The sequence below is a fragment of the Lemur catta genome, chromosome 25 (assembly GCF_020740605.2).
Source record: "Lemur catta isolate mLemCat1 chromosome 25, mLemCat1.pri, whole genome shotgun sequence".
In the NCBI taxonomy this organism is placed as follows: Eukaryota; Metazoa; Chordata; class Mammalia; order Primates; family Lemuridae; genus Lemur; species Lemur catta.
In genome coordinates, this window is record NC_059152.1 from 2,889,320 (window position 1) to 2,913,830 (window position 24,511).

General features: G+C 36.8%; 1 protein-coding gene across 3 annotated transcripts in view; it reads left to right on the plus strand.

Moving 5' to 3' along the window:
• The first annotated feature begins 3,477 nt into the window (after window positions 1-3,477).
• The window catches only part of AHCTF1 (AT-hook containing transcription factor 1), a 69,320-nt gene continuing 48,286 nt past the window's right edge, over window positions 3,478-24,511 (plus strand). The window contains exons 1-6 of one of the 3 annotated variants that reach the window (XM_045537152.1): window positions 3,478-3,567; window positions 10,952-11,079; window positions 12,287-12,540; window positions 15,978-16,158; window positions 20,602-20,809; window positions 22,539-22,655. In XM_045537152.1, the coding sequence (XP_045393108.1) occupies window positions 10,959-11,079; window positions 12,287-12,540; window positions 15,978-16,158; window positions 20,602-20,809; window positions 22,539-22,655 (881 nt within the window). In that variant the 5' untranslated portion in view covers window positions 3,478-3,567; window positions 10,952-10,958. Of the gene's footprint in view, window positions 3,568-3,964; window positions 4,036-10,891; window positions 11,080-12,286; window positions 12,541-15,977; window positions 16,159-20,601; window positions 20,810-22,538; window positions 22,656-24,511 lie in introns of those variants that run through there. The other 2 variants (XM_045537153.1, XM_045537151.1) reach the window with 2 other exon arrangements.

Consider the following 24,511-nt stretch of genomic DNA (forward strand, 5'->3'; position numbering starts at 1 on the left):
TGAGAAACAGCAAATACAAAAGGGTCAATCTGTCCTCCCTGTACCAGGAGAGGTGACATTCTTGTCACCAGAGATGGAGAGTCAAGGCTGAGAAAAATCTGTACAGACCTTGTTAAAATAACTCTTATCTTCCTTTAGCCTTCCCATATACTTTAGTGACTTTTCCACAATCAGCACTCTTTGTTCAATCTACTATATAAGCATTTAGGTTTTGCCACTTCTTTGGGTCTTCATGTTCCTATGGGGGCTCCCATGGGCCTGTAAAAATCTGTACACTTTTCTCCTATTAATCTCACTTATGTCAATTTAATTCTCAAACCCAGCCAGAGACCCTAAGAGGATAGAGGTAAAGTTTTGCCTCCCCTACAATGTCTGTTTTTTAAACAAAACAAACAAAATCTATCCCAAAATATTTGTGGCAAATCATTGGACAATTCGTTTCCCTACCTATAAAATGAGGTGTTTGGCTTAGAATATCTCCACAGTCCCTTTTAATCTAATATTGTATATTTTACTTTGAATAGTGAAATTGATAAGTATTTACTCATTCACTAAACAATTATTTTAGTAATTATTCATGTGCTAGCCACTATGCCATTATTGGAAATGTAGTGGGAACAAGAAAAATATGACTCTTTGTTCACCTAGCTTATTGTCAATTGGAGAAATCAGCAAGGGGAACTCTTGCTATAACCAATAATCTCTACAAAAATGATGAAAATGTAGCTGTTAGGACAAAGAGAATTGTCTCTGTGAGACAGACTAGCTCCATTTTTGTTGTTGTTGTTAAAGAAAATTAATAAAGCTTTTCTCATTACTTTGTAAAATAAATGGAGATCTAATTCAGAACATCTCAATGAGGCTCTAAATTTTGTGAAAATCAGATAGCTGTCAGTAAGTCTCAGGATGCTGGGATGGTATTAAAATATTGCGTTGAGTAAAACATTTCAAATGGAAGTATGAGGGGCTGTACTATTAATAGTTATTATCATTTTCTAGGCCTTTTATCAATATAACTTGTGACAATATAGGCGAAAAGGGAATGAGGTTCTGAGCTAGGCATATACCTCCCTTTAATTTCTGCAACAACTTTGCAAAGAAAGTAACATTATCTTTTCTTCTTCCCTGAGAAAATAGGCTCAGAAAGTGAAGTAATTTGAAGAAAGTCATGCTGCTAGAAAGTGGTGAAAAGCATTAAAACTCTAGATTGGCTGCGTCAAATGATCACATTCTTTTCACTACACTATGCTTCTTCCAGTAAGAGAAAGCTTTGAAGCTGTGTTTACCAAAGCCTATTCTGTGGAACACTAATGAGGCAAGATGTTCCACAAGCATAAATGAATGCCATGGTCAAATAACTTTCGGAAATGCCAAGCATTTTAAAGGCAGTGAAATATTACATTAAAAAACTACTTAATTTTATTTAACCAGCTTTTCCCCAAACTCATTTGACTACTAAACCCAGATGTTTTTTCATTTAATTCTTGTCGATATCTCTTGAAATGAATTAAAATAATTTGGCATATGCTTAGTTAAATGACTGAAAGGAAAAAGGGTTAAACAAGAGCTTTAAATTAGAAATTCAGTTTGCAAAGCAACTAAAATAATAAAAAAAAAAAAAACAACCCAGCAGGTATGAGGGAAGCATTTTAGACAGATACAGTCTGTGCTCCCAGTGTAGCTGAGAGATGGGGATGGTGGGTGGATGGAGAGTCAGAGGCAGAAAGTGAAATAGACATGAAATAATACAGACAGCATATTTTCAGCACAAATTTTAAGTGATTCCTGTGGGCTGAAGTTGAAGGGAAGATTTGGGAGAGAAAAGAGGCATGAGTTGGCTCCTGAGGGATGTGAAGATTTAGAGAGAGAAGAGGCCAGGAGACATTGAAAGGCAAAACATGTTTGGAGGAGAGTAAAGAATGATTCTTAGGCACTATGTAGGGAAATAAAATAGGACAGGTAAGGTTGGTCTAGATTATAGACAGTCATACAGAAATCATGAGGGAAGAAAGGGTTAAAAAAATCATGTAGAAGGTCAATTAATTTGGATAATAAGTGTGATTGGGAAGATTTTTGAATTTTACAACCGGAAGGACTCTTGGAGCAAAGGTAATAATGTCTGTCGAATGAAACAGTCAATCCTCTAATCCAGTACCCCTTGCTCTACACACTTGACAACTGAGGCCCACAAGGGTCACTTGATTTTCCTAATGTCACACAACTCACTAGCAGCACCTACGTAATCCTAACACTTGGGGAGGCTAAGGTGGGAGGATCTCTTGAGACCAGGAGTTTGAGGCCAGCCTGGGCAATATAGAGATCCTGTCTCTAAAAAAACAATAAAAAAGTTTTTAAAAAGCATATGGGAAAGAGTAACAGAAGGACTTTCCTTATAAAAGAGCGTCCGTCCTGTTAGAATCCCCACTGTCCCTCACGTTATAATAATCCTTTTATTTACTATTAATACTTAGGGGCACACTCCCTATCTGTTTGAAACGTGTTTGGTGCTGGGACTAGCTTTAAAGGAGGACAGTAACAATAAATAAAATAAATTCCACGGATCATTCCAAGGATGATCAAAAAGGTAACATTGATTTGGGGTAAAATTTTGACAAAAAAAGATTAGCCTAGGCCGCGTGAGCATCTCTGGCCACGAAAGCGCTCAAGGATATTGAAAAAATATAGGATGGGGAGGGGGGGTAAGGGTTCCCCCAGAAAGAAGTGTGGGGGCCCCACTTTTGGCTTGAAAAGTCGGAGCACAGAACAAAAAACCCAGAGGACAATGTATCTGCCAATGGGGAAAGATCATCACTCGGCCGCCAGTGGGCAGGGCCAGGAGACGAGGCGGCTAGTCACGCCCAGCGCGACCTCGAGAGAGGACTACAGCTCCCGACTCCACACCGGGCGCGCGGGCTGGGCCGCCGCAGGGGGTTCACGCGCAAGGCACTGTGGGATTCGTAGTCTTTCTCCCTCTCAGCTCATGATTGGGGGAAACCCTATTTTATGCAAATGATCTGCCCTTCCCAGCCTGGCTTCCCACGGCTCCCTTTCCCTCCCCCCACCTTCTTTCACGGAGAGTTTGAAAATTCCCGCGGAGCCGGCGCCCGAGCCCGGAGCCCTCGCGAGAACTCAGGTCCCCGCAGCCGCGATTTCCCTTCCTCCTCCCCTCAGTCTCCGCCCTCTCCCCTCCCCTCCGGGGCGTGTGGGGCTCGGTCCGTGTGCCCGGGGTGATGCGCACGGGGGAGGCGGCGCTGTCCGAGGCCAGCGGGCGGTGTCGCCAGGGGGAGGGCCCGGTACCGCGGCGGGGGCGGAGGCGGCGGTTTAACCGCTGAGCGGTCCGCAGCCGGCGAAGACACCCCCGAGGGCGGGCGGCGGTGTGCGTCCGAGGCGGCCCGGGAGGGAGGTCGCGGGCGGGGGCCGGCGAGCGGAGAAGCGGCTGCGGCGCGGCGGGGGCGGGCTGAGCGTCTCCCGGGAGATGCCGTGACGGCCCCGCGCGGGAGGAGCTCGTGCCTCGCCTCGCGCCCCCCAGGACTCGGCCCGCGGCGGCGCCGTCACCGCCGTCGTCAGGTAGGGGGAAGGGAGCGAGGGCGGTTGGGCCCGCGCGGCGCGGGCGGAGGGCAGGGCGGTGCGGCCTGGGCCCCGGGCGGCGGCCCAGCGTCTCCCGCGGCGCCTCGCGCTCCGGGCCCTCCCGGCTCGGGGCCTAGGCCGCGCGTTTGGCTGCGGAGGGAACGGCGAGCGCCGGGCCGGCGGATCGGGCTCGAGGGGGCGAGCGCGGGCGCCGCCGGTTAGGCACGCTCCGGGCTCCGGGCAGCGTTATGTAACCGCGTTCGCGGCGGAGCGTCTGCACATGGCGAGCGAGAAGCGCGCCGGCGCCCACCGCCCGAGCGAGGAGCCGGGTGCCCTCCCGCCTAGGACCTCGGCTCTTCCCCTTGGGTGTTGTGCGAGGCGGCTGAAAGCGTCCGGGGCCTGTCCCTGGGGCGCACCGAGCCCGTCTGGCGTTCTCACGGGTGCCGCGTGCGCCTGGGCCTGGCCGGGGTGAGTCCGGGCGGGGAGGTGCGGCCCCCGGTTCCCAGCGAGCGGCGCGGTTTCAGTGAATGGCGCGGATAAAGGAGATTGAAAATGACAATACGTCTTGGAGTGGGGGTTCCTTTGCCTCGTTTGTACCCACCTGGGAAGTTGGGGGTAATTACTTTTGCCCCTGGTTGACTTTTTTTTAATTTTTTTTTTTTTTAATATTTGAGGGCTAGGTTAATTCTGTTGTTAAAGCCAGCGAGGTTCAGACTGGCTGCGTATGGTTAAATGAGCGCTATTCTTATTTTTATAAATAATAAGTTGGAGACATTTTTTGAAGAACCGCGTTCTTTAGAACAAGACACAGGTCTTTTGGAAACTCTCAACTTCACTTTATCCAAAATATCCTAAAGAGCTTATGGATTATAAGAACCGTCTTTTGTGAGCTTCACTGATAGGTTCAGTGAGGAGAGAAGAAAACAGGGCGGGTAGAGCGGGTTTACTTATTTCGGAGGATTTCACCAAGGATGATAAGCTCAGTTAAATTTAACGCTTTAAGGGATGCTTTAAGTGTGCTAAGTGCTATGGGACGCCTGCATTCTCTCTGTACTGTGATTTTTCAATAACGTAGTACCCAAGTGTCACCAATTCACAAACAACAATTAATTTTTTTTTTAATTTAAAAGATTGTTATACAGCAATTTTGGGAAAGACAGCACGATTTAAGGAAACATGATCATGAACATTTTCAGGGACTCCTTGGTTTTTTGTTGTTTTCTTTATCAGAAATGGAGTAGTATTTCTGTAGGTGAGCTCAAAGGTCTCTACAATAAGTCTATCCTGTCTAGCCTCATCTGTTCACAAATTTTATGCTTCAGCTATTCCAGAACCATCACCAATCCTGGACCCCATTCTCTTGAAGAAATAACTTTAATGTTTCTTTGCTCATGTTAAGCTCAGATGCTATCTTAACCTTTTTCAAATTCGCAAATTTCAAATCCTGCTGCTAACTGCCATCTTTTCTCTGTACTCCTTCCCATCCCTTTATCCTGCTTTTTCCCAGAGCTCTCATAGCATGTGTACCTGTATGGCATACTTTATTCTTTGTGTCTGATAGTCTAATGATTGATTATGTGTCTCTTCTAGATTGTAAACTCCTTGAGGTCAGGAAGTAGGCCATCTTTCTGCCCTTCCCAACACAATGTTTTAGAAGTATTTAATAGTTGATAAATAAATGTTTGAATTAAGTTTGAAAGAACACTGCTAAAAGGCTGGAAGTTTCTGAGTCCACATGTAAACTAGTAGTTTACATTTAAATATTGTTTTTTTTTTCAGTCAAAAAGAAAAAAGTAAAATTGCATATGGTTTGTAGAAATGTTTACTCAGTGTATGTTGCAATATAATTATTGAACAATTAGATTAGAGTTCTGTTTTCTGTAGTGGAATTCATTTACTTTGGGAATGTGTAATTGACACAGAAAACTGATTTATAGTATTCTGTTTTAATATCTGCCCTAGTGATTTTTTGAATTTTGTTTTGCTTAATACTGAAACAGTGTATATTTGAAAATAAGTTGGGCCCAATATTGAGTTTTTAAAAATCTACTTTAATGTTTTAACATCTGTATTCCATGTCCCTGTTAGTATCCTGCAATACAGTATCCTGCTATCTTAATTTACCACGCGTTTAGAACCTATTAGTTGCAAGACGTTGTGAACTTGTGGAATGACCAGGAATAAGATTTGATGATTTTTGGCTTTTTGGAATGCATAGTGTAGTAGAGAAGACAGACAAACATGAGTCATGATTTTTTAAAAATCACGTTTAAGATTGGTTACATGAAGGTGAAAAGTAGTGAGCTTAGAGATGCAATTACACACCAGGAAGTTAGTCCTTGACTATGGGTGGGACTTTGATGGATGAGGGAACAGCATAAATAAAAGGATGAAAGTGCTAGGCAATGGCAAGCTGGTGAAGGAAGGGATTTGGGGAGACAGAAGTATAAAGGTAGCCTGGGCCTGTCAGATTGTGGAGGACTTTGATTGCCTGTGGTTAAGGTGTCAATATGTATAGCAGGGAGTTACTGAAGGTTTTTGAGGAGGAGAGTGACATAATCCGTTTGTGCTTTATCTAGAAGATGAACAGTATTTTCATTTACAGCTAGTAGAATGTTCCTGCTCTGCCTATCTAGACCTTGGAAAGGAGTTGAAACTTTGTAAATTACTTTTTAGAGGTTCCCAATGTTAGCGTATTATAAAAGGCTAGGACTCCACTTAATTTTGTATAATACTGAACATAGATGCTTAATGTGTGTTTGTTTTATATGTCTTTATATGAGCTATTCTTTTAATATAGTTATTAGAAGTTCTTTTCAGTGTGCTTAAATTTGAATTTTTTTGCCCTATAGATTCAAAGGCTAACTTCTCAATTTGAAAAGCTTTTTGTTCATTCCCTGAACACTTTTTTAAACCTCTTTGTACCAGGAACTAAAGTTTGAAGAGATAAGTACTGCCGTTTTCTAGAAGCTTGGGTGTAGAAGGAAGGAAGATAGAATATAGAAGTACAAGATTACAGGTACTAGTAAGTGGTAGAACTTGGAGTCAGTGCCATTTCTGTCTTGATTCAAAGTTTGTGCCCTTTCTAGTACTCTGGATGGAGCCTGTGATTATTGTACAGCTTGGTATTTCTCAGACACTAAGGGCTTTGAGAAGTTTTTTTGCTCATTAAAATAGGCATTGATATATCATGGAAGTTTGAGAACACTGCTCTAATTCCATTGGAACTAAATTTCTTTGGCTAAGAGAAGTCAAATCCGTTTAAATTGCGGGACCCAGAAGTGAATTAAAATTGTTATCCTAATCCTAAGAAACAATTTAATAAATGGGGGACAGTGACGTGAAGCTAGGGGAACAGTTAGGAGCAGTGTACATGGAGGGTAGAGTGGAAGCTATGGCTTCAGCGTTTTGTGTGTCTAGCAATTTTAGGATATAGTAAGCATTTTAGTGTTGGTTAAATGAATTCAGAAATAGAATGATAAACTCCTTGTCCATTGAATGTGGGAGGCAAGAGAAGGGGATCACTAAGAAATTTGAGCAGCTTTAAGAAGTCAACCTTATGGTCTTTAATTTCTGAGTTCCTAAGGATGGCACTTGATACATTGTTACAATGTTAACCTTTTGGGAAATAACTTTTAAAATTTTAAAACATAAAATTGGTTTAGCCCATGGTGCGTACAGATCTGAGTTCTATTTCTGATGGATTAATGCAATAAATATTTATTTGTGAATTTATTTTGGCATAATGTACCAAAGAATATTATGATAAACCTACACACTGGTAAATTCAGGATTGCAAATGTTTCACAAAACGTTCTAGTTCCTTTTATTTTTTATTAACTATGGGTTTATAGAAATTCAATTTTAAATCCTCCCCTCCCCACTTTTTTTCTCATTTATGATTTAAAAGTTCTTATATCTTGGGATTTGATGAACAAGTCAAAGTGCCGTCTCCCACTCTCTAACTTAGGTTATATTTTTTCCCTTGATTTTTTCTTTCCAGACCATTGTTCCCCCTCTCCCCGTGCCTCCAAAAAACTTTTATTTCCATATATCAGTTTTTACCTCTAATAGCATTTGTATTTTGGAGGGTAGATGCTGAAGCAATTTTTTCCTCAAAAAGTAGTATGGTGTGGCTATACTTCTCAGAATGGTGGCACCAATGATAGAAAAATGAGGTGAGGTACCCGAAACAACCAGACAGACATGATGTCCGTCCTAGCTGAAGATTTTAGTCTGATTAATGCCTAGTACATAGGCATCATCTTCATAGATTATAACTCCCCTTTTTTTTGTGGTAGAGGGGACTCTCATCCATCTATAATTTTCTATCTCTGATAATATTGAGGAAGGGATTTATTTTGTTTTTCAGAAGGGGTAGCTAAATCGTCTCAGGATATTATTAAAAGTTTGTAATTTTCACAATGATTTGAATTGTTTATCTTTTTGTAAGTAAAATAGTTCAGTTTCTGGTCCCTTGCTTTTGTTGATCTGTTTCTCTATGTCAATACAGTATTATTTTAATCTCAAAAAATCAGCTATTGATTTCATTGATTTTTTTTTTTCCCTCTTTTTTTTTTTTTTTTCTATTTCAACTCTATTCCTTTTGCTCATGTTGGATTTCATTTGCTGTTCTTTTTCTAGCTTTTTAAGGTGGAACTTTAGGTTACTGATATGAGATCTTATAGATGTGATTAGCGCTATATATTTCTTTCTAAGCACTGCTTTAGCTGCGTCTCACAGATTTTGATACGCCATTTTCATTCAGTTCAAAGTACTTTCTCATTTTACTTTTTATTTCTTTTTTGATCTGTGGGTCATTTAGAAGTGTATTGTTTAGTGTCCAAAAACTTAGATGTTTTTCTGTTACTGATCATACAAATCATACATACTTTGAATTAGACAGTAATGTTCTTTGCTCTGAATTCTACTTTGATATAATAGTATATGACAGAATAATAATATAGCTGCTCCAGCGTTTTAAATTAGTGTTAGCATGGTATATCTTCCATTATTTTACTTCCAACCTGTCTAGTGTTTTTATTTGAACTAGGTCTTGCTTTTTTTATCCAGTCTGACAGCCTCTGCTTTTTAATTGGAACGTTTAGATAATTTAACATGATAATTTAATGTAATATTGGGTTTAAATCTATCATCTTCATTTTTGTTATTTGTTCTATTTCTTTTCCTCTTTTTGGGGGGCCAACTTTTGGATTTACCTTTTTTTGTGATGATATTTGGTCTCTTTCATTAGCTTGTTAACTATGTCTTCATGTGTTGTATGTGCGTGTTTATAGTACAAGTCTTTAAATTATTACATTCTATCTTCATATAATACTGTAGCATTTCACGTATAGAAGAGGAACCTCATAATGATGTCTTTCCATCTCTCCTCTCTAGGCCTCTGTGCTATTGTCATACATTTTATTTGTAAGTATGTGATAAACTCCTCAATATATTGCTATCATTTTTGCTTCAAGTAGACAATTTGTCTTTTAAAGAGATTAAAAATAGTAAAAAAAAGTTTTTTTGTATTTACTCACAGATTTCCCATTTGGGGAGGTCCTTATTTTATGTAGATCTAGATTTTCATCTGGGATAATTTACCTTCTTCCGGAAGAATTTCCTTTAATATTCTTTGTAGTGCAGCTCTGCTGGTGATTGTCTTTTCAGCTTTTGTATGTCTGAAAAATCTTTATTTTGCCTTCCTTGTTAAAAGATATTTTCACTGTAGGTAGAATATTAGGTTGACAGTTTTTGTTTTTTCTTTCAGAACTTTAAATATACTGTTCCACTGTCTTCTGGCTTACATCGTTTTCAATGAGAAGTCTCCTGACATTCTTACCTTCATTCTTCTCTGTATTGTGCCTTTTTTCCCTGGCTACTTTTAAGATTTTCTCTTTGTCTCTTGATTATGATGTGTCTTGGTGTAGTTTCTTCATGTTTCTTGTGCTTGAGGTTTGTTGCCCTTTTAGATTTGTGGGTTTATAGTTTTCATCAAGTTTGGGAAATTTTCGGCCATTAGGTTTTTCAAATATTAGATCATTGGTTTTTCTGTCCCTCTCTTCTTTTGGAGGCTCCAGTTACACATATTAGGCCATTTGAGGTTGTCCCATAGAACTGATGCTCTGTTCTCCAGTCCTTGCCCCCAGAGTCTTTTTTTTCTTCTGTGTTTCATTTTAGTTTCTGTTGTGGGTCCTCAAGTTCACTAGCCACCTAATATATTTCTTATCTGTAGAAATTTGCTTTAGTCTTTTTATTTCTTCCAAATCTTTTCTTAACATGCTTATGCTTTCCTTGACCTTCTTGAACTTAGGGCCTTTAGGTAGAATAACAGATCTAATATCCTTATATAGTAATTCTAACTTTTGTGCCATTTCTAGATCTATTTCTAACAATGGATTTTTTCCATATTGTGATTCATATTTTCCTGCTTCTTTGCATGCCTGACAGGTTTTAATTGGGTGCCAGACATTGTGAATTTTTTTTCTGAGACTCAGAGCCATGGTTGTCAAAGTGGATGGCTTTATTACTTCCCATCCTGCGCCATGGGTGTTTCTCTTGCTTACCTTTATTTAGGCTGATGATATATAGCCCTCTGGAAATTAATGGGAGTGAGGGGAGGCTCTTACTAGTTCTGTTAACCCTAGGCTTTATTATCTTTTGTGGATTTCAGAGTGCCCAAAACAAGATTAGGGTCACCAGGATTGGATTTGATGGCTAACCCTCAAGACCAAAGCCAACTTACATGTCTCTTAGAATTCCTACCTTCTTATCACTTTTGGTTTTGCCAACTCAATAATTCAGAAAGATACTTGTGTATTTTAACCAACATTTTTGGTTGTTAACAATGGAAGGGGTCATTCAGGGAATCCAGTCTTTTATATATTAGAACTGAAAGAAATTTTTAGATTTTTTTTCTATCCAGTGAAAGCCATATATGAAACTCAATTTCTGAGGTTTCTGTGGATTTGAACATTTTTCATGGACTTTCCTCCCCTTTTATTGAAGAGGTAATTCTTCTAAAATATAACAGTTTTTCCTTTTCGGGGGAGTAAAATATTCTTTGAAAGTAGGTTAGACAGTAAGATGAATTGCACTGAACCAGTTTTCAGAGATTGTAAGAAATACTGTATATCCTTAGGACATCTGGCTTAAGGAATCTTCACTTTCCTTAGGCTCTTTGGGAAATATGTACTTAAGAGAGACTACCTCAGACCCCGGTGCACACGATATGTGTTCTATAACCGGATTTTAGTTTTACTTTATTTACTTTTGTGTGGTGGCTTTTTCTTTTTTTTTTTTTTTTTCCTGGCTGGCGATAAGCAAATGTGTTACAGTACAAACATAGAATAATAATGTTATCTTTTAAAAATATTTACAGTGGAAGTATGCGACACTTAATAGCTCAAGTGACTAGTGGTCTCCTGCAGTTCCCAGAAGTGACTATTCAGGCCCTTGGAGAAGACGAAATAACATTAGATTCTGTGCTTCGTGGGAAGTTTGCTGCAGGTAAAAATAATGTTGCTGAACATTTACTAATATGATTGATTTTATAGCCATCTTCCCAGCAGAAAGGCAGCAAAGCATATACATGTATCAGTCATTTAGCTATTTACAGTGCTATTCCCTTAAATGTTAAAAGTAGCAATAGTCCTTACTATATTTCAGGTACTATAATGACTTTTCATTGCGGTAGGTATAAAACTTCTAAACAGGCACTGTTCTGTGTAGCTGAGAATCAAATAGGTTAAGTAACTTGATTTCAATTACACAGATAGTGAGTGGCAGGAAGGAGCTTTGAACCCTGGCATTCTGGGTCTCCACTGTGCCATGCTACTTAAATTTTGTAGCTTCCCTCACCTGTAAACTAGTATATCCAGCTATCTACTTGGATGCATGATGGACATCTCAAATTTAGTAGTAAAAGTTACCACCACTCATCTGGTTGGTCAAGTAAAAATTCAGGGTCTGCTCTTGATTCTTGTGTTTTATTCACCTCTCTGTATCTAATTCATCAGCTAGCACATCCTGTTAGTGCTACTTCTAAGATGAATCTCTAGTCAATCCACTGTTCTCTATCCACAGCCACCAACTAGGTATCATATTCTGTCTACTTCTACCCCCTTGTTGTCCATTCTTTGCTTAGCAGCTGTAGGAACATTTAAAAACATAAATGAGATTGTCATTGACCTGCTTTAAACCTTCCAGTGACTTTACATTATAGGCAGAGTGAAATCCAGATAAGAGTTGTAAGCTCAGAAGGGGTTCTATAACTGCCCTGTCTCCTAATTTAAATCTTTTAGGGTATGAATGATGTAGTAAAAGTATGCTTTGGAGTTAGACTTGGGATCTGCTTCTGGCTCTGTTAACTTTGTAACTGTAACTTTGGGCAAATTAAACTCTATTACGCTTTAGCTGCCTTATTTCTATATTGATGTGATAAGGAATACATGAGATAATTATTTAAGCACATAGTGCGGTACCTTTACCAAATGATTACTTTATTATTGCAATAGTAGTTGCTCAATATTTTACTAATTTGAAGATCACTGTGTTCTATAAATGCTTAGATTTCAATTTGGGGATAATATGTAAAGTTCTTTGTAATGAACTATATATTATATATTTATATGTAAAAGAGCTAACTGCTATTGATTTTGTTGTGTTCATACAGTATTAAAATAAGCAATATTTTTGCTTTTCTAATTTCTTCTAGGAAAAAATGGACTTGCCTGCTTGGCTTGTGGTCCACAACTTGAGGTAGTAAACTCTGTAACAGGAGAGCGGTTGTCTGCATATAGATTCAGTGGAGTAAATGACCAGCCTCCTATAATTCTAGCGGTGAAAGAATTCTCTTGGCAAAAGAGAGCTGGATTGTTAATAGGATTGGAAGAAGCAGAAGGAAGCGTCCTCTGTCTTTATGACCTTGGTGTATCGAGGGTGGTTAAAGCAGTTGTTCTTCCTGGAAGGGTAGGTACCGTTTAAGATATCTGGACATTCTCCTTTCAAAACTGAACCCCCTGCTGGTTACACAGGTGGTTTACTTTGTGAAAATTCACTGAATTATACATTTATAATTAGTGTACTTTTATGTGAATGTATTACTCTTCAGTAAAAAATTCAAAATAAAAAAGAAGTTAAAGATGATACATTATCCAAGGTACTTGACCTTTTAAATGTCACTTTCTTTATTGTTAGAAAATTCCAAGGTAAAAATAGCAATGACATCTAGTGTTCTAATACTCGTTTTTGTGAAAAATATCATGAGTCTTGTTCTTATCTCCAGTTGTGTTCTATGGGGACACTCAAAGTTTATAAAAATATATTCATTACTATGGAATTTTTAAGATGTTTTTCCTCTTTTAATTTGAGCCTGTAGTCTTGGAGCTATATGGAAAACATGTCACTATTAAATGTTTTTATATTTAAAAATATTTTTAAATAATGGGTTCATTTATAATCACCATTTATTAATTCTAATATATATGTGCCTTCTATATGCCAGACATCTTATCTAATAGCAATCATAGAAGTACTTTGATTTCTGGTTGTTTCTTCAGCAGATTTATTGCTGCTTTTCCATACATCATGAGAAAAAAGCATATGCTTACAAACACAAAATTGTAGAAGAATAGAACACCTTCTTTACATGGTGTGGAAAAGTGTGCACTTACACACAAATATATGTGTGTATGCATTTATGTAAGGTATATAATCATAGAAGAATAGAATTAAGCTATGTGCTAGATTCTGGGAATAAATAGATTAATTGAACTTGGTCCATGCTTTTAAAAAGCTTATAGTCTAGTGGAAGAAGATGACAAATAAGATTATAGTATATATATAATTAATACTTTGATAAATTTAAGCACTTGGAACATTTAAGAATTTGGAACAGTCTGGATGATTTCTACTCAAAAGAATTGGACACTTTAGCTAAAAAGATCATGAAAAAGTAATAGTATATGGAGTATTTGGGAAACTTAGTTTAGAATGACTGGGGGGATGTGGGGGTCAGAAATGGTGATGATTCAGATTGTGAATGATCTTGTTTGTAATTAGGGGCCTTCTAAAGTCTATGGTGAAGTAATTTTGAGTTTTAAGCAGAACTCATGTAAACAGCTCCCTTGGATTGGGTCAGAGAGGGTATTGTGAGAATAGAAGAAAGGAGACTGTTGTAGTTCAGGTAAAGAATGAGGAGGAAGTGAATCAACAGAGAAATGGTAATGATGGGACATACTCAAAATATATTTGGAAGGGAACACGGTCAGGATTTGTGGATCATTTGGCTGAGTAATTGAGAAGAAACAATGTTCCTAAACTGGTTGCTCAGTTGATTGGATGGTTGGTATCATATGGAATTGGCAATATAGAATAAGGAAAGATTGGGGGAGTACGGATACATAATTTCAAAAGAAGTTCAGCCAACTAGCTAGGTTTTTTGGCTGGAATACAGTATCCCCTCCTAAATACGTTTGTTTTTAACTGCCTTCTTCTAAAATTAAGGTAACATTATCAATCACTTCATATAGTGTTTGTATGAGGAATGCAAACTGAGATAGACTTCCATACCCTTTACTGGGGGATTGAAGAGAATATGCTTTAGTATTCATAGACATTATTACAATAATTGAAAAGGAAAAAAGTGCATGAAGTTACAGCTTTCAGAATTAGAAACACTGTGTAGTGTTTTGCTTACTGAGGATATAGAGAAAGAGCTATTCTTTTGTCTATAACAGTAAATTATAGCCTAAAAAAACCTTTTAACTTTATTAATGTATAAGCCATTGATACCAAATTTCCTCTTTTCTTTCCAGGACATTCATTAGTACAGGTTCAGAATCCCTTATCTGAAATGCGTGGGACCAGAAATGTTTCAGATTTTGGATTTTTGGGTTTGGGATGCTCAGCCTGTATTGTAGTAGAAACCACCAAACATTTCATCATTACATATGATACCTAATCAATTTTTGTTAACTAATAAGAAACAGAAGAAAGCTAAGTATAAGATAAAATATGGATGATAAGGTACACACACTTAATATTTATCACATGAGATGAAGGAAAAATATGACTCCATAAAGTAGCTAAAGTAATCATACTTTCCATAATTCAAATTCTTTGATCAGTGATCCACTCACTGCCAAAGCTTATGTGAAGTCCATTTGAATACCATCCATTTAAAGAAGGTTTGACCTCTTCAGTCTTTAAGGCATAAATAGCACTTGAAACATCTTGGTGGTGGTTTTTTTTTTTTTTTTTTAAAGACAGAGTCTCGCTCTCTCACCCTGGGTAGAGTATAGTGGCATCACCATGGCTCACTGCAACCTCAAACTCCTGGGCTCCAGCAATCCTCCTGCCTCAGCCTGCTGAGTAGCTGAGACTATAGGCGTGTGCCATGACACCAGCTAATTATTTTTGTAGAGATGGGGGTCTTGCTCTTGCTCAAGTTGGTCTTGAACTAAACTCAAGCGATTCTCCTGCCTCAGCCTCCCAGAGTGCTAAGATTACAGGCATGAGCCATGGTGCCCAGCCACAGACGTCTTGTTTTTTGTTTCTTAAAGAGTAAACAGTAAAATTTTCTGGAATGATTTATTTTAACTCTTAGGAGAAGCAGCTATATAATCCTAGAGTGGCTGGTTAAGAGCTTTAAAGTGAGAACAGTTCAGGTTTGAGTTTTACACTTAATGATTTCATGGCTTCCATAATTCTTGGCTAACTTTCTAAGCTTCAGGTTATTTCATCGTTATTTAATTATTTATTATTTTCTTTTAGAGACAGGGTCTCACTGTGTTGCCCAAGCTGGAGTATAGTGGCCCAGTCATAGCTCACTAGAACCTCGAACCCCTGGGCTCAAGCAGTCCTCTCTCGTCAGCCTCCCAAGTAGCTAGGACTACAGGTGCATACCATCATGCCAGCTAATTTTTAAAAATTTTTTATAAAGACGAGATCTCACTATGTTGCCCAGGCTGGTCTCTACCTCCTAACCTCAAGTGATCCTTCCACCTTGGTCTCCCACAGTGCTGAAATTACAGTCATGAGCCACCATACCTGGCTTTATTTCATCTTAAAATGGAGATAATTACATATAGTGAAATATCAAAGGGTTATTGTGAACATTAAATGAACCAATTATTAGTACAGTGCCTGGCACATAGTAGGCTATTAATAAACACCAGTTATTATTCCAAATGCATGATTTTATATGTTTTTAATGGTGTAATTCTTAATATATTTTAAGGTTTTATTATTCAGATTCACAAGTATCAAATTTAAATTTGTGACTCTATTTGATTATGTTTATATCTTATAATGGATAACTTACTGTAACTTCAAAATTTGTTGTGTTGTTAGTTGTATTTTCTCATTTTGTAGAAGAAAAGCAAATCATATATTCTGCTTTCTAGGTAACAGCTATTGAACCTATAATTAATCATGGCGGAGCAAGTGCAAGCACTCAGCATTTACACCCGAGTCTGCGGTGGCTTTTTGGTGTGGCAGCTGTGGTAACTGATGTTGGACAGATCCTCCTTATTGACCTATGTTTGGATGACTTGTCGTGTAGTCAGAATGAAGTAGAGGCATCAGGTAATTAGTAATTCTTGAAACCATAAATTGAGCGCCTGAATATTCTGATACATTGTTTTTAAAAAGTAGTCAATTTTTTTTTTAGATATAAAATCTTCTTCATGTATCTTCATTACTTTTATTATCTGGACCTGGGCACTGTGGATGCTTCTTGCATGAGATGCAGTTTTGTTGATGAAGTGTTAATACACTAAAGCAGGCCTTGAGAAAGGTGGCGACGCTGATTTGTTTCCATATATATACTTGAATAAGATCTAGTCATAAGTGAGTGCCAGAACAAGTGCTAAATATAAAAAATTTTTATCTTTATAAGCCGGTTTAAAATTATCCAGCCATGTAGGTTTTAACATGGTGTTTTTCGCATATTGTTTATGTTCTTGTGGTAAAGATGACAGAGTAATTGAAAGTCATTCCTCACGAAGTAACATCCTAAGATACAACTAGTGCTATTCAGAATTTTAAAAAATTGAAGAGAGATAATTTGTCCCCTTTAAATGCTTATACTTATTATTAATCTTTTTCAAGTGTTTTCAGTTTTCTAAAATTATGAGACTCTGATAGGTTTATGTAGAGTGGAAGAGCTAACCTAAAAACTAAAAAATGTATCTTTTACTTCTAAGTTTTCAGTAAAGGACCATTTGACCTGAGAAAAGTTTTGACTTTGAGGACATTCTTGATGTTTAAAGAAAGCCTAAAATATCAGTGTATATCTTTTCATTTACGGATCAGCTAAGAAATAGATACAAACTATCTGCATTTTATCCAGTTTATAATGAACATAACTAATAAAAATTGTCAGTACTGGCCGGGCATGTGGCTCATCCCTGTATTCCCAGCATTTTGGGAGGCCAAGGTAGGACGATTGCTTGAGGCCAGAAGTTCAAGACCAGCCTTGGCAAGGTAGCATAACCTCATCTTTGCAAAAAAATTAAAAATTAGTGGTCATGGTGATATGTACCTGCAGTCCTAGCTACTTGGGAGGCTGAGGCAGGAGAATCACCCGAGCATAGGATTTTGATTCTGAGGCTGCAGTGAGCTATGATTACACCACCGCACCCCAGCCTGGGTAGCCGAGCTCGACCCTGTCTCAAAAAAAATTATCAGTATATAATAAAACTGATTGATTAAAACTGCAAACTAGCAGGTACAGTAAACACTATTGAGGTGATGGGCACACTAATAGCCCTGACTTAAGCATTATAAAAGCTATCCATGTAGCAAAAACATTTGTACACCCTTAATATTTTGAAATTAAAAAAAAACTGCAAGTGATAAAAAGTATATTTGACGAGAAATTCGTTGAGGAATCAAATCATCTGAACAAAATTTAAATATGCAAAATATGACTTGCATAAATTTGATTTGGCAGAAATAATGACCATACATGTACTTTAAAAAAATCCTTATAGTGATAAAAGGTATATTTTAAAATTTGGTAATCAACCTGATTGATTAATAAAATTCTGAGTACAGTTTAAATGAAAAGAATTAGCAAAAACAATAACAAAATCATTTTGAATATTAGAAATGGCTTGACCGTTCTTTATAGAAAATCGATCAAAGAATTAAGTAGGCTTGATTGGCTTTTGTTTCACAGTATGTTTTGTGGACATCATTATAGGTGTAAGGCTAATTAAAATGCTTATATTCATTATGAAAACTCTCTTCAGATCAATATGATAGAGTTTAAAACATCCTTTATTTTGGAAGTCAAGTGCATACGGATAATTTTAAAATGAAAGTCTCTGGATTGTGATCAGAACCAGTTCTCAATTTTGAGAATTAGAAAGCAATTGAAAACTTTATAGCACAAAAAATTAAGCTTTGTGGTTTAATGCAAACCTTATTTTTTTGTTGACAAAAGTAATTTATGATTATAAATGTTCAGATTTCACTGAAGTACACTAACACAGAAAATGAAGTTTAAACTTTAACAGTTTTTCTTATTCATCTTTCCACGTCAGTACATATAGAGTCTACCTTACTCTTTTGAATAAATTTATAATATTAACCTTTTATTTTGGCAAAATTTAATCACTTGTTCTCTAAATAAGTAATCAGAAGCAGAAGGGATTCGAAGGGTAGCCATTCAAGTACAATATGATGTGATTTTTTTCCCTCTTCACAATGTGGGAATCTGCTTTTGCACAACTGTTAATACATGGGTCTGAATTTTATTCCTTTTATCAGAAATTTCAGACATCTTCAAGTAGATAGAAGAATATAAGAATTCCCACATACCTGTCACCCAAATTCAGGTTAATTTTCAAGATTTACCACATGTGTCTGTTTTCTTTCATTTTTCTATTTCTCCCTTTCCCTCTTTCCCTGTTAGTTTAAAGCAAATATGGAGGCTGTTTTACTACATAATCATAATGCCATTAATTCATAACAACATTCGTAATAGTACTTTGGTATAGTCTAATATCCAGTCCATAATCAAATTGTGATTATCTAAAGCATCTTTATACATTTGGATTATTTGAATTGGAATTCAAACAAGGTCCCCACATTAATTACATTTTACAGTTGTGTCTCAAGTCTCCTTGAATGTACAGTAATCCTCTTTCTGTCCTCTCTGTTTTTTTATTTATTTATTTGTTTTTTTAGTGCCACTGACTTGCTGAAGAAGGTAGTTATCTGGTAGAATGCCCCACATTTTGGAATTAATTGTGTGGTTTCATGTGGTATAATTCATATTTTCTGTTTTCTGCAAATGTAAATTAGCTTTGATTATAAATTAAGGTTTAACATTTTGGCAAGTTTACTTTGGAGGTGCTGGGAACTTTATATAGTATCACATCAGGAGGCACAGGGTGACTAGTTGTTTCAGTTAGTGATCGGTGGGTTCTGATGGTGACAGTATGATCCTTCTGTTTTTAAAGTTTCTCATCAGCCTTTAAACTAGTGGTTCTCAACCAGTGGTGGATTTTGTTCTTTAGGAGATGTTTGGTAATGGCAGACGGCATTTTTGTTGTTCCTACTGAGGGAGATGGTGGTACTGGCTGATGGTAGAGACCAGGCATTCTGCTTAGCATCCTACAGTGTACAGGATAATCCTCCACAGGAAAGAATTATCTGACCCAAAATGTCAGTAGAGTAGTCCCCTTTTGTCATTGAGGGGTATGTTCCAAGACCCCTACTGGACAACCTCAGCTAGTACGGAACCCTATATACTGTGTTTTTTTTCCTTATAAAGTCAGGAACTTTCACTTTTTTACTTAAAGGAAGCACATTATGGCTTCTCTTTGGCATATCCAAATTGCCAGTTTCATTACTATTGTGGTTTGGGGCCATTATTAAGTCAAATAAAGGTTACTTGAACACAAGTACTACAATACCATGATAGTCAATCTGATAACTGAGATGAACACTAAATGACTAAGGGCAGGTAACATATATAGCATATATACCCTGGACAAAGGGATGATTCGTGTCCCACAGACAGTGGGAGATTTCGTCATGCTACTCAAATGCACTTTAAAATTTATGAATTATTTCTGGAGTTTTTCATTTAATGTTTTTGAATTGTGGTTGTCCACGGGTAAATGAAACTGGAAGGCAAAACTGCTCAGGAGGGGGGACTACTGTAGTGCCAAGATTGAACAACCTACTTTAATTGTTTCATTCATTGAGATTGTTACATGAAGCTCTTATTTCATTAAGGACTGCAAAATGATGATTTTTAAGTTCTGTCAACCTGAAGAACTTTCTCATTAACTAGAGCTGTTATGTTACCCTGAAGTACAGTATGTGCAGAAAAGACAAGATAAATATTTACTAAAAGAAATAATACGAAGAAGGTGGTACCAAGTTACTTTTAGTGGTTCAGTGTAAGGTCTTTTGTAGATGAAGAGGGTGAATGTCCCCTTCAGCCCCCGCCTTTTTGAGTATCATGAGTTCATGAGGTTTAACATACTTAATGTGCTTCATTTATTTTCATTGGTTTTGATGCCCAAAATGTCCTGTCTTTGCTAATGAGAGCCCCTTCATGTTGTCTGACACATTCCGTTTAGTCTTTAGTAGCTTGCTAGATTACTGGCATGAGATGTACGAGGCTCATCTTTGTATATTTTCTTTCCCAGACCTGGAATCAACCATTCCTCCAAGGAAAGTATTTAGGTTGTAGTTCTAAATTTCAATAAAGAAATAATCAGCTTTATTTATAATTGTTAAAGAAATTGTTTAACCCTTTAAAAGATTCTACCTTATATATTATTTGAGATGTACTGAATTTTTAAAAAATTACACAATTTACTTTTCAAATTATAGCATTTAAATAGATAAAGATGACTATTTTCTAGTTTAGTGTGCTATGTTGTCATTAATCTTTTTATTTTAATTGACTAGTTGATTTCATTTGGGGCTTGAAAATGTGATGACACATTTGCTTTTATACTGTTCATAGTTTGTTAACTTTATTTGTCGAATTTTTGTTTTTAGATCTTGAAGTTATAACTGGTATCCCAGCTGAAGTACCACACATCAGAGAAAGTGTGATGAGAGAAGGACGCCATCTGTGTTTCCAGTTAGTGAGTCCATCAGGAACAGCTGTTTCAACTCTTAGTTACATACACAGGACAAATCAGCTTGCTGTCGGTTTTTCTGATGGCTATCTAGCACTTTGGAACATGAAAACCATGAAAAGAGAGTAAGTATACCTTTTTTCTCTTATTTGATTATTGGTGGTTTCTTTTTTAATATAGCCTGTACTCAGTTACTAATATTTGAAAATTAGCATGATGAGAAAAGAGTAGGGTGGATTAGTGATTGAATGGTTGAGTATGAATAATTTTTCATGGCATTAAATCATTTGATATGATGAAGGAATGACTTAGCACATGAATTTAGGTTGATTCTTTTCAGTATTTATTTAAAAGGCATTGCAGTTACTGTTTCATTTACTAATAAAGCATGACTCTATAAAGACAAACCATATAGTCATGTACCACATAATAATGTTTCAGTCAGTGATGGACCACACATACGAAGGTGGTCCGATAAGATTATTGGGTTTTTTTGTTTTTGTTTTTTGGGTCTTTTGTTTTTAAGAGACAGGGTCTTGCCCTGTCACCCAGGCTGGAGTATAGTGGCACAATCATAGTTCACTGCAGCCTTGAACTCTTGGGCTTTAAGTGATCCTCTGATCCTCCTACCTCAGCCTCCCAAGTAGCCCTTAAGAGTATAATAACATGTTTTTACTATACTTTTTCTATATTTAGATACTCAGATACTTAGTATTGTGTTACAGTTGCCTACAGTATTTAGTACAGTAACATGCTGTGTAGTTTTGTAGCCTAGGAACAACAGACTATACCATCTTGGTTTGTACAAGTGTACTCTGTGATGTTCACACAACAACAGAGTCACCTAATGATGCATTTCTCAGAAGGAATCCCTGTCATTAAGTGACATATGACTGTAGTTTTATAGTATGAGTTCTTTCAGAAATACTCTTCCCCATAATCATTTGCGTAAAGTAGCAGTTTAATAAAGTTCTCAGTTGATAGAAGAACGGGACTTTTAAAATTTTAAATCAAAGTTATAAAATACTTGTGTTTTAAAATTTTATGCTATCAAAAATATCCCTAAAATATATTAATACTTTTGATCTATGGACAAAATTACCTCTAATATCAAGGAATATTAGAGCAATATTAGCAAATAGGCATTGTAGATTTTTTTAGTTTCTGTTAAGAATTAGGTTGCCCATTTGGCACATAAGTTGTCAATTTATTTGTTTCTCCTTTTTTCCCCAGGCATATTGGTATATTTTCTTGAGTAATTTATTTTACGGGAGGTTCATCACAACTCTCAAGCTGTTATTCTTTTATCAGCTCCCGTCTTTTGAATTGCTCCTAAAGAAATACCTGGAGAACCTGGCTTCTATAGCAGTGTTTTCTGTAACACTGTCATCTCTTGACTAATTATGGGGATTTATAGAAACTTCAGTTTCTAACTCATCTTCTCTTTTATTAGTGGGAAAATTGACTGTAAACCCAAGCGGATAAATGCAGTATTGTGGTAGTACTTTATATCTTTGTAGAGTATCGCTCATGGGAGAGAAATACATGGTAGTGTACATTGATAAGACTCTCTAAGAACCAGTTTACACATACATGTATGCATGTACTTTAGCAATTCTAATTCTTCCCGGTTTCACCTGACAGATGGGTGCCGTGGCCATAGTCTTGATTCTTGATGTCTTATGTCCTGCGTATTTTGGAAGATAAGGTGACTTGGCCCCTTAAATCACTTAATTTGGGAAATTGTATTGAACAGTGCTTGCTTAACCCAAATTCTTACATGAGATACCTTCTTCCTTTTCCATAAAATTATAACATACAGATATGAAATGTACTAATTTTTGTGTGTTTCAGATATTACACACAATTGGAAGGTGGAAGAGTTCCTGTATATGCTGTTACTTTTCAAGAACCTGAGAATGATCCTCGTAATTGCTGTTATTTGTGGGCTGTTCAGTCTACACAAGACAGGTAAGTGTGATACCTGTAGTTTTGGAAATATATTTGTCAAAACTGATAAAATAGTTCATTTCGTTTGTACTCTGTTAATGAAAGCGAAATAATTCTTTTGGTGAATTAGTGATTGGTAGTGGAAATTTCAAAAGTTAAATGATTGTTTCCGCATGTTTGAGTAATTCTGAGATACAGTAAGAAGCAATTGTGCTTACATGTTTGCATATTATTTCAAAGAGTAAGCCAACACAGATGGGTAGGCAACTTCTTTGTACCTTCGGCAGTTTTTATGGCCTTATACTCATCGTCTTTTCCCATTTATAATCTCATTCCTTTTTTTTCCTCTCCATTGTGTATGCCTCTGTTTCGTTTTTGTTTACTTCTGCTTTGTTCTCTAGTCCTTCTACTTGCCTTTTACAGTATATGCCTTGGATTAATTTGGTTAATCTTAACCTGTCAAAGCTCTAATTTTGTTCCACCTGTGAGTAATGAGAAATCTCTCCTTTCACTTTCATTTCTAACTGGTTAAGGTTGTCCATTTCCAGTGCTAGAAAATACAAGTATTGATAATCTCTTGTTCTTTGGTATTTAATTCTTTGATGATGAAACAATTATGTTTGTGGTGTAAATGCTATGATCTTGATAACTTACTCTTCCTAATACTTTCATTTTCTAAGTCCATCCTACCTTACAGATTCTATTATAGGTACCTGAACTGTAGTCAGTTTTGGTTTTGTATTGGATATTCTCTACTTTTAGGTTTTGTCTTATCCTATACTATAGTGAATCAATGAATGAAAAGAATTGCTTTGCCACTTGTGAAACTTATCAATCCTGGAGAAAACTGAAATGAAAATATAGAAACAGCTATTGGGACTCACCTGATTGAGTCACATCCATATTCCATCCCTTGGTGTAATGTGGGCCAGCGGTAGCTTAAGGAATATGATTCACGAAGGCTTCATATGGTGGGGAATGAGTGATAACTTTTAGTGAAACAATTTTTGCATTTTATTTATTTTTCCTTCTAGTACTGTCCCTTGGGATAAGTTCTATGAATTTATTATTCTTTGTGGTGGAATTTTGTTCTTTTGTACTTTTTCTAGATTCCCACTCTAAAGCCTAAAGGGGTTCCCTCTTATGTTATTTTGTAACTTGGTGAATAAGTCTGCATTCACTTTTACCATGCCACTCTTGATTTTCTGGATTTTGTAGAGCGTTAATCTTTTTAGTCACGTAAGTGATGCCCACTCTTAGTAATTATTAAGTTGTCTGAACTTTCTCTACTTATTTTTTTCTAAAATCATTGTGAACCATATGCAGTTCCTGTAAGCCTTTTTTGAGTTTGTCTTCAGAAGCATATATGTATTCTAAGCACAGATGAATTATAGTTTTAAACATAGACAGGGTAGTGTTTTCTGTTTTGCTTGTGGTGATGCCCATTACCCATTTATCTTTATTATCCATAACGCATTGAGTAATTAATACACAGGAACAATTCTGTAATGATTTTTATACCACTTTCTAGTGGTTTATATTTTTTAATAGGATAGGTTTAGTTTGATTTGTAATTTGAATTGTTTATTCCTAAATTATTTACTTTGCATTTGTGAGTACTATTGATATGAGATTTCTTTTGAGATCTGGTCTTTGATTGAAACGCTTAAATTAATGCATCATGCACCTTGTTGAGAATCTGGTGAAGGCTATAATATATATTGGGGTGTGTGTGTATGTGTATGTAATATATATACACACATATATATGTACATATATATAAACAAATGTAAATAACATTGTATACAATTTAAGGAAGCTGACAGGCTGCCCTAAGTCTATCCACAGGTTAGGAATCCTGCTTTGAATCATTCTTA